This window comes from Budorcas taxicolor, chromosome X (assembly GCF_023091745.1).
Source record: "Budorcas taxicolor isolate Tak-1 chromosome X, Takin1.1, whole genome shotgun sequence".
Classification (NCBI taxonomy): domain Eukaryota; kingdom Metazoa; phylum Chordata; class Mammalia; order Artiodactyla; family Bovidae; genus Budorcas; species Budorcas taxicolor.
The window spans coordinates 77,211,254-77,222,613 of NC_068935.1; the positions used below are offsets into that span (position 1 = coordinate 77,211,254).

General features: G+C 40.4%; 1 protein-coding gene across 1 annotated transcript; it reads right to left on the minus strand.

Annotated features, from left to right (window-relative positions):
* Positions 1-1,010: 1,010 nt before the first annotated feature.
* Positions 1,011-9,671, minus strand: CDX4 (caudal type homeobox 4). The gene is made up of 3 exons (XM_052663879.1): positions 9,173-9,671; positions 2,464-2,609; positions 1,011-1,217 (listed from the first exon to the last, which is right to left on the minus strand). Exons 1-3 carry the CDS (start codon positions 9,669-9,671, stop codon positions 1,011-1,013), a joined length of 852 nt encoding a protein of 283 aa, XP_052519839.1.
* Positions 9,672-11,360: the final 1,689 nt, after the last annotated feature.

An 11,360-nucleotide genomic window follows, 5' to 3' on the forward strand; every position in this document is an offset into this window, starting at 1 on the left:
TGACCACTTGGATATGCAAACAATAAACTGGACCAACAAACTCCAGACGACTCTGCTCACTATAGCCTAAGTCATGTGTTTGTAACCTGTAAACTGCAGCTTCTTGGACCACATTGCATTGACATGATAGGTAGGTAAAATGGAACAGACTAGAGATGATAGCAATGAGAGAAACTATAGAACATATACTATCCTTGTACTCAATGTTCAATCTCACTGCCGTTTCAGATTCTAACAGTAAATGGAATAGAGAGGCAGAATAGGGGAAGAGTTTACTTTGAGTGTTGAAGAGCTGCCTTTTCTAATGACTCAACCAAGCTGACTGTGTTGTTCTAGTCTGATTTCATTGTTTTGGCAGGATTTGAAATTGACACTGCAGATTGGAAGTTCTGAGATAACTGATGCTAGACAAGTATGAGCAAGGGACAAAACCTTTTAATATTTATTATTTTTAATAACAAGTGACAGCAGATTCAAAATCACCTCCTGATGTTTTAATAAACCTTTGTCTTGTTATGAAAATTCTGTTAGCTTTTGAATCAGACACTTGAAAAGGTAGCTAGAGATAGATACCTTTCTGCTTACCTTCTCCCCAGCTCAAAAAGAGCATCAAAGGACACACTCAGCATCAAATGATGAACACAAGTATACATATACAAATGTGCATCCTGGCAGAACTGTTTTTTATGGTCTATTACAAGCAAATTTCTAAAATTGTGAATAGAGTTTCAAGGGCTTGTGACTGTAGCTTTCAATTATACAGCTTACCACCAAGTTCCCTGAGTGACTGACATAGCATCACACACAGGAGTTTTCTAGGTATAGTTCCTAACAGTAAGTGATTCTTGAATTATCTTCAATCCATGGTGCATCCACTTATTCTGAATACTGTCTTACAAGGAATTATTACCTAATGTTGCAACTCCCCTGCTGATATCTTAAGAGACTGAAAAGACAAGGCTAAAGGAAGGGCATTTTCGATTTCTCTTTGCCTTTCTTTCATTCAGATTTCATTCAGAGACTATGACCTGCTGAATCTCGATAGGCTGAAATCCACGGACCGCAGATGGGGTGGTGAAAAAAATATTAGGTAGTTCCCCAGGGCTGATGGAGCCAGAGTCACTTTGCACTGAGCCTCCACTGTTCTCAAACTGGGATATTTTCTTTTTGATCATCTTTCTCTCCTTGGCTCTGCGATTTTGAAACCAGATTTTCACCTGAAACAAAAAATGCTTTGGATTTAATGGGACAACATACTGAATGCATTTTTCAAAGTCATTGCTGATATTGTTCCGGGGCTTTAGTATTAATATTTACAAAGCCCTTTCACATGCATCACTTGAGCCTCACAATGACCTTGTGAAGTATGCCCATTTGACAAGAGGTTTTTAAAAAATCTGAGACTTGGAGAGGGAAAATATCTTTCATGAGATGAAATTGAAATCAAGCCCAGGGCCTCAGACTCTGAATGCAGTAGTCTTTACATTATACCTCACTCACCATCTTTGTTGCACAGGTAAAAATAAATAATGATAAAATGGCAGATTCTGAGGCATGGTGATGAAAAGGGAGGGATTTAAATAGCAAAGGTGATTATGATCTGTCATTAAAAGACTAAGGTTAGGGACTTCCCTGGCAGTCCAGAGGTTAAGACTCTGCACTTCCAATGCACGGGGCACAGGTTTGACCCTTGGTCTGAGAACTAAGATCCTACATGCCATGTAAATTTTTTTTTTTTTTTAAGTAAGGTTAATGAAACAGAACTGGGTGAACAAGGGTGAGGAAGTACGATATCTCTTGCTGTGTGCCTTTATAAATGGTTGAAATGTAGATTACTTGGGATAAGACATTAATGGACTTTACAGTTCTAGAATTCTGATATCCAGGATTACTCTTAGACCTTAGTGGAAAAAAAAGAACATCAAGTAGTTATGTCATGTCAAAATCTGGGTGAGTGGAAACCACTGATTCTTGCCAAGATTTAATTTTCACTGAGTATCCACAGTAAACTAAATCTGAGGCAGGAATCATAGGATTGATTACATAGACCACAGAAAATTAAATCTCCTAGCCTGAATAATAGAAAAACTTGGTTCAGGTATGAGCATTGGTGTTCATTTACTGTTACAGTTTGACTGATATAAGCCAGATAATTGCCATGATTAACAGATTTCAACTTCACACATAGATTATAACTCCTTGGGAAATTATATCAAGGTTTTGACTTGGCTGACCAACTGTATGGTGATTTTAATCCTTCTCCATCCACTATGTCCCCACCCTTGTTTCCACACCTATATAGTGCCCACCACACTAGGAGGTTCAATAGGAAACATATGGGCTTTAGGAAAGCTTGGAGAATGGCTTAGTCTTCTTTTGCTTCCCTCCTGCTTACAGATGTGCTTAAAATCTTAGCCTATTGAAATGCTTATATGAAAAATGTTAAATGTACTTTGGGTGTACCTGTCTCTCAGAAAGGCCCAAGTTGACTGCAAGCTCTGATTTTCTCCGAATGGTGATATATCTATTGCAGTGGAATTCTTTCTCCAGCTCCAACCTTTGATGATCTGTGTAAACTACACGGTACTTTTCTTTTGTCCTGGTTTTCCCTGTTAGGGGAGAAAGGAGTGTATTTAATCATATTTTTTTTTTCCTTTGGAGATTATTTTGGTTGGAGGAATCAGAGCCACTGTTCCTACCCTTAGCTATTACTTTCAAATATAAAACAAGTACATTTTTTGCACCAAATATGTCATAAGTCCATTTCTTCACTAAGTACTTTGTCATCTGTGGCTATTTTACACACACACACACACACACACACACACACACACACACACACATATTCAACACACCCATCACAGCACCACCGACATACTGTTACACCAAAGCATTTTAAAGCAAACACTTTAGCCATGATTTTCATTCCCTTCCCACTCACATATGAGAACAGTATTGGTAATAGTAGCACCATCCATTATACATGCACTTCCATTTATATTGTATACAGTTCTTTTATGTTGTCTCCTATTGAACCTCTCTCTCACCTACCCTTTCAACTTATGCACAATGTGTCTTAATCCCATTGTATAGATAAGGAAACCAAGGCTCAGTGTAGGTAAGTGGCTTTGTGCTAGTGGGCTTAGGAATGGGGACCCAAACACATACCTCTGACTCCAAGTCCAGTGTGCCAAATGTTATTCCTAGTTTAAATACGCTGGGCAGCGCAAGAATGGCCCAAGTGCAGCAAACTGTTTTGTGATACTGACATTCTTATTACATGCACATTCTAGAGAGAATTTCATTTGGATAGTCATTTTAAAAGAAAACATATATTGTCACTTGAATTCTGTTCTACAATAGCTCTATGGGCTTCCCTGCTGGCTCAGACTGTAAAGCGTCTGCCTGCAATGTGGGAGACCTGGGTTCAATCCCTGGGTCAGGAAGATCCCCTGGAGAAGGACATGGCAACCCACTCCAGTACTCTGGCCTGGAGAATCCCATTGATGGAGGAGCCTGGAAGACTACAGTTAGACACGGCTGAGCTACTTCATTTTCACTTTCTTTTCACCTATTAGAAAAAATAGTTTAGTTTTTTTGTTGTTGATGTTGTTTAGTCACTCAGTTGTATCTAACTCTTGCAACCTCATGGACTGTAGCCCTCCAGGCTCCTTTGTCCATGGGATTTCCCAGGCAAGAATACTGAAGTGGGTTGCCATTTCCTTCTCCAGGGATTTTTGGGGGGAGTTTTAAACAAATTTTTATTTCCTAATGGAAAATGAGAGGGGGAAGTAGGGGGCGTTGACTTTGCCAGAATAAAATGGGTGTTCTAGTACTCTTTGAAAGGATATCCAAACATTTGCTTTGTGTTACAACGTTTAACTAATTTCTCATGCCTTCCTTCAAATAGAGTTTTATTCCTCCTTTTAAATTTTCCAAAGGTGATTAGGAAGTTTCTTTTTCTTTTCAATTTTTCTAACCCCCTCCAGGATCTTCCTCCTTTTCTCTATAGCTTTTGGCAAACCCCTTCTGATCTTCCCTGCTTGTTTTTGATGTGAAGTTTTGGGGAGCAATCTGTAAGACAAAGGTTTCTTTAAAGTGTTTCCCTAAACTCCATTGAGGTGTTAAGATGCAGCACAAGCTTAACAAAGGAGCTACATAGCATCAGATCCCATCTTGAACCCTCTTTACATTCAGGAACACCAGCCAATTGGTTTGGAATTTACAAGCCCTAAACAAATGTCAGACACCCTTTCATCTCCAGGAAAGAAAAAAAAGGGGGGACGTGAATGTAGAAACAAATTCTAGATGAGAGATATGTTTTAGGATTAACTCATGGACTAGAGAACTAAACAAAACTTTCCTTCTTGAAAATGGAAAATGATGAGCTCCAGTCAGTTAATCTATCTCAAAGGCCCAAACAATGAGCTGGTTTTCTCTTTGCTTGTTTTTCATGGGATTTTTTTATATCAATTTTTTAAATTGAAGTATAGTTGATTCACAATATTGTGTTAGGTTCATTTGCAACAACCTGGAGAGACCAAGAGAACATTATGCTCAGTGAAATGTCAGACAGAGAAAGACAAATACTATATGCTATCTCTTATATGTGGAATCTAAAATATAATACAAATGAATGTATATGCAAAGCAGAAACAGACTCACAGATACAAAAAACAAACTTCAACTGCTTTTCTGAATCTAGGAAACCGAAGTTCTGGCATTTGGTATGCTACAAAGGCAGAATGTATATTTGAGGCCACAATGAAAACATTGAGGTTTAATTTAGTTCTAGAACCTCAAACCTTAGAATCAAAGTATATCTTTGAAGAGATGTTCCCTAAAACCATTCCTAATACCAAAGTGACTGTTTAAATTCTAACTTGAGGCAGAAGTTACAATTTAATGTTCCCTAAAACCATTCCTAATACCAAAGTGACTGTTTAAATTCTAACTTGAGGCAGAAGTTACAATTTAATGTGTGTGTGTCTGTTTTCAACTCTTTGATAATCAGTAAATGTAAGCAGACTTCAAGAATTCTGGAAGGTTGCAATTCTTTCCCACCCCCATTGGTCATAAATTCCCCTCTTGCAGTTTCTTCTGAGGACAATAAAGTCAATACCAGGCCTCTTTATTTGCCATGAAAATCCTCACCCTTTCCGGCAATATAACCCCTAAAGAAAGGAGGGATGAGGAAGAGCCAGGCTGCATATCAAAGCCATGCAAAGTGTTAAAAAAAGAGTCTGTTGCCCCAATCTTACGGATAAGACCTCAGACCTCAAGAAGACTAGATTAGTTGGAAATACTGACTGCACGTTTAATGAAGAGAAGTGAATTCTCATTTCCTGGTGCTCCTCTTGTGTCCCTCCTCCCAAGCTATTTTCTTTCCACTTACTCCATTGTCTCTTCCCTTAAATGATGAAATCTGATTGACTGGGTTTTGGACATTTTCTAGTGGAGCATAGAACCATATTTCCATACTAAAACACTGACAAAGTGCTAAAAGCAGTAGCTTTTATTGTTCAAGCCATTCTCTTCTCCCAGAGACTATGACAGTGCCGAGGGTGAGGGATTCCCCTTCTCCAGCACTATTGTAGTTAATCTACAGGGCTGCTTCAAAGCTCTGTAGTGGGATTTCATTACTTGCCCTGACCAAAGACTTTGACAAACTTCTGTAGTTCCAATAAGGAGACAGGATCCCCACAGGGTTTGCAAACAAATGTCATTATATATGATGACTTATCATCACCTAAATGTGCTCATTTGAGAGACTGGCTGTGACAATGCAGACTGACTGTGACAGGCAGAAAAGCACTCTCCAAACCTAAGGATTATGATGATGGTGACAGCGAGGGTAAAGATGATTCACAGCAATCCCTTTCCATAGGGAACAGAGTGTAATTAACACCATCATAATGAGTTTCCATGCGATGGTAATCTTTTGCTGCTTTTAGTTAAAAATTGCATATAAATTCACTTATAAAAACTGTCCAATTAAAATGGTCAAAACCAAGAAAGATAATGATATTAGGAATTACTAAGTAATTCATTTTCTGAAATGTCCTAACTGAAGAAAGCCTTTTAACTTCTTTGGTTTTCTGTCTTTTGTCCGGTGGGTTAATCAGAATTATTCAAAGTCACTTCCTTCTCTCCTCTTCTTTCCCAAGCCTAAAAACAAAGCCCCTCTCTAGCCCTGTTAGGGTTACTGCCTTTCCAATACTCATACAAGGCTATAACTCTGGGTAAAATAAAAACAAAATGAAAAAATTCTTACAGTAGTGCTGTCAATGTTTAAAATATGAAAATACTGAACTTTTAAACTGACAATGTTTAAAATATTAAAATGATGAACTTTTCATGGAATATCTCTATCAGGTTCCTTTTCACATAATTTTTAAAACAAGGTATATTTTCAAACAGACTACTTAGGGAACAAAGTGGAAAAAAAATAATCTCACTTTTAAATCAAATCACTTAGTGGACAGTCATTTATTCTGTATGTCAGTCCCCTTTCTGTCATTCAAAAATCAAATGCCATGATAATCACTATGAAATGTTTTCCAATTGTCCCCTAATATGCGTATTTTTGTTTAACTTAAGGCTAGTTAAAACATTCTTAAATAATATAAAGAGCTTTAATTTGACTACCATAATCAAGGAGGGGTTACTTCCATTTTGTAGATCATCTGTTTTGTTCTCAGCCGTAAGTCAAATGTCCTATAATACTACAGAGCGAAGTATAAAATTTAGGAGGATCTGACTTATCCACTTAACAGATATTTGTTTAACACTCATTATGTACTAAGCATACAAATGGGTACCTTTTGGTTTGGAGTGATACAGACAGGTGATCAGTTTAATTTTTTCTCAGGTTATCAGTTCATAACCTGAGATCTATGGAAGGGATTTCAGTGGATCCATGAGTCTCCCAAAATTATTCAAATAAAGGACATATGTGGGACTTCCCTGGCAGTCCAGTGGTTAAGACTCTGTGTTTCCACTGCAGAAAGTATGGGTTTGGTCCTTGGTCAGGGAACTAAGATCTTGCATGCTGCTTGGCAAGACCAAAAAATAGATAAAAATTTTAAAAATCTGGTGGAAAAAATGAAGTGTGTACATGTGCATTTTTCTGGAAGAGGGTCCATACTTTTCATCATATTCTTAAATCATTGCTAAATATGTACTTAGGCTGCAAGAATATAACAAAGGGGTATTTTTATAAGACATTAAAATGAAATGGTGATTGAATTTAATAAAGCCTCATCTATAGGATAGGCTGCCACAAGTTAGTGAGGTTCTAAAATCATTCGATTTAGAATTTCTCATAGAAGTTGGAGAGAAAATCTTGTGAAGAGGGTATTGTACGGCAAGGTTTGAAGACTGAGCTAATGATGAAGACTCCATAGAGTAATTTAGAGTCCCTTTCTAAACTTTTCCTGGCACCAGAATTATACAAAAGAGAGACTCTGACAAATGCAAATGAAGACTATTAAGCAGAGAAACCCATCATATTTTCTCTTTTAAACAGAAAATTCATGATTCAAGATAATTGTTTTATCTTGTTCTTTTCTTCCCATTGTTTTGTCTTCCGAACAACATACTAGTGACTTTCCTCTTTTAAAGTATTTCAAAACATAATCCTAAACTGGAGCAGCCACTTTTCTGGCTTTTGTGTCTTTTGCTGATGGTTAGGTCTTAGTGAATAGGTGTTAATTACAACCCTAAGATTAGATATAATAACAGCCCTGACAGTGCCCCACCCTAAGCTTACTTTCTGTTCTTTTTAGCCCACCGACTCACTCTTATTTCAAAAAGCAATATGCAGACTTACTTACAAACACTTTAGAGCTAAGTATTTAAGCTCTACTCTTAATTTGGGATTGCTACCCTAGTAGTGTCCTAATCAATTGGAACTGCCTCCTCCAGGCTGAGTACTCTCAATGATAAAATTTGGTCCCCTACCCACCCTCTTGCTTTTGCTATTTTTAAGCAGAGAAAAAGTGCAGAATTGTGAGCAGAAGCATAATCATTATGGGCAAATGCTATTGGAATGTCATTTCTTCCCCAGAGGGATGAAAGTGTTAGCTGAATTTTACTAATTTTCTCTAATGAAAGGGATTGATGAGTTGGAATAATAAGAATGTGATAAAAGCACAACTATAGCTGAAAACAAACATCTCCCCACCTCCCTCCTCCAGCCCCTGTACAAGATTAAAGCAGAGTATGCAGAATACCACCCCCCCACACACCCCACACCCCTGTGCACACCCTCCTCCCAGTAGCCACCAACCAGCAGCTTGCTGGTAGGAGTGTGAGTTGGCATTAGGCTGAGATCTCTGGGCTTTCCTATGTGTCCTGACAAGCCTGTATCCAGTCCCTGCACCTCGAAATGCCTGCCTGTACTGTTAGAAGGGCTTAATCCCTTTAACTTTATTGATGCTGGGGCTGATACTGGTGCACACCCCAGAGATGTTAAGGGTTGAGCAGCTTATTATGTCCCAGTGGTGTGCTGTAGCTTTCCATTGGTGGAAGGAAAGTTGTACCAAGGCATTTGGTTTGAATTCAGCTGGCTCCTGCCAGCTTGGGTAAAGGAAACTGGAATTTCCTTGAGAGTTCATGGTGAGGAGGCCATTTTGCCATCAGGGCCTTTGTGGCTAAACTGGACCTCCTATTGCCAATCAAGCACTGAATCTAAGTTGACCATCACCAAATCTGGGGGAGAAGCCGACCTGCTCAGATAAAGAAGGCTTTGAAATGAAACAGGCAAACAGCAGTGACTGAGCATAGAGAAATGTAGTTGTCCTCTCCTCATTCACCCACCTACCTTCCCCGTGAAAATGTTTTCCCATCTGGGCAACGGTAGGGTTGGATCTTGATCTTTGTGGCTCAGTATGTCCATCGTCACCACGGTTGCTCCTTTGGCTGATCAGAAAATGATGAAGAAGTCCTCTACTGTCAGCTTAGTTCCAAGCACTACACTCTGTTTTTGAGCAGAGGCACAAGCGAGGGAGGTCACTTGTGGTCTGGGGCCCTGGGCAGTAAGCCACGTAGTGGTCTCCTTAGCTAAGCTGTCCGGAGAGAAGTCTGAGAAGTAGGAGGACCAGAAGGCCAAGAGAAGTAAAGAAGAAGCAAAGGAAGGGAAAGGATCAGAGCATTGGTATCGGTTACTCACCAGTCACCTGCACTGTCTTGCGCATCCATGCATAGGGGCTGTGACGGCTTCTGCTAGAACTCTCGTCTGCGATGCCGGCGTCGATGGGGAACAGTGATCCTCCGGCTGGTGTTGGCAGGCTGCTACCGCTGTTTCCACCCCCTGCGGGGCCCAGGTTGCTATATTCCGGTGAGCTGAAAGCGGCGGGGCTCGAGCTCATGTCGTTCATGGGGACCGTACCCATAGTACTGGATGGCCCGGGGTACACGCTCCAGTCTTCATGAGGGGGACTATAGGGTGACCCCCAGGCTCCCAGCGGTGGCCCGTGAGTGTCCATACCGGGCATATGTGGATATCCCATGTAGTGCGCATAAGAAGGGGCTGCTGCGAAGTTGGAGGCTGGCAGAGGACTCCCACCATCCCCAGTGGCACCAGCCCCGGCGGTGCCACCTCCTGCGGGGCTCCTGAGAGTGCTCGAGTACATGTCCGCTTCTTTTTCCAAAAGGCAGCTTCTGTACATAGTGGCTTGGATATGAGAAAGGAGCTCCCTAAGGCATCCTGAAGTCCCTATAAGGTCCCAACCCGACTTTGAGAAGCAGTAGGGAACCAGTTTAGCTGTGCTGCACGCCCCTCCGACTACTCCATAGGCGTTTCCTACCCTGACGGTTTCCAGGTGACTGGTAGCTTGTATAGACGGGCCCCCAATTGCTGGGCTGACGTCAAGGGGCTTTAGGCTTTTACATAGCATTTGCATTCAAATGAACGGCCATTTCACTTTCACAAGGACTTGTTCACTCTACACCCTCTCCAAGAGATCCTGTGCCTTTCAATCTCATCTTTCTCGCTTTTGTCCACCTGATCCCATAGCACTAACTTTGCGCTTTTGGAAGCAGGAGCTCCTCCAGAGGTTTCTGACCAGTTCCCCGCAAAGTGAGATAGAGAGGTGTAGAATCAGGGCACAATCCTGTTCTTTGATCCCTACCCTGTGGCTTCTTCCCTTTACGCTGATCTCCTGCACCTAGTCTGCATTCTTGGTATCTTCTCTGCCCACGGTCCCTGGCACAGGCACTCCACATGGCACTGGCCCATGATAGTACTAAAAGGGGCTCTCCCTTCTCTTCATTGCCCTCCCCCCAATAGGAGGAGAGCTTTGTTTCTGAGGACAGAGATTCATTTCACAACTATATATTGTGTGCCTACTAGGTGATAGGCTGTTGTAGACTCAGGGGATAGAGCAGGGAACAAGACAATCATTCCTGCTCTGCCTTCCTGAGGTTATATTCCTGTAGACGACAGGCTGGATTAATTGAATGTTTTACAAATGTGTACAAATTAAAGAAAGATAAAGAGAGGACGTTATGAAAAAAGGAAGGAAAGAAGGAGAAGACTCTTGTGGATAGTGGGCTTTCTTATTTTCCTGTCAGTTCACTAGTCTTCCTTGGGTGTCTCTTTCTGCCAGTACTCACAAGGAGCCAAATTCCTGCAGGCTCAAATCCAGGGCAGCTGAAGCTTCCAACTTGCTTTCACACTTGCAATTTCCTTTGTAAAGTTAAAACTGTTGAAAAAGACATGGAGTTGTCAGTAGATGCCAATGAACTCAAGATTTTACTTCAAGAAATCAGACCAACTCTTGATGACAAAACCAGTTTATATTCCAATATTCCCTCTCCCTCCATGACTGAAGTGACTTAGCATGCATGCACATTCCTTCTCCCTCACTCCTGCCCCCTCCCAAAGCCTACCACAACCTTTAATTCAAGATGTGTTCCTATTCAGAGAATATGCTTCTCCATAAAGTCTAACGCAACATAGCACGTTCATTAACTAATCCCTGTTTGGCTTCAGAAATATCACATTACTTCTTGGAGTTTCAGGGTTTCCCCCTGTGTAATAGGGATACTAACAGTGTCTGTATTTTGAAGGCAGGATTTCCTGAGATGATATATGCAAACTGTTTAACAACACTTGGCACACAGCACATGACCACTGTATTCATTAATTTACTCAACCAATATTTATTGAGTGCTAGATACTATTCTATGTATGGAGACATCAATAGTGAACAAAGCACTTATTAAGCTTATATTCTCAAGGGAGATATACTAGTAAGTAATTAAATTTTATGGTATGTCAGATAGTAATAATCAACATTGTAAAGAAAAAGAAAGCAGCAAAGAAAATAAGGAATGTTAGAGGATGTTTCAATTTA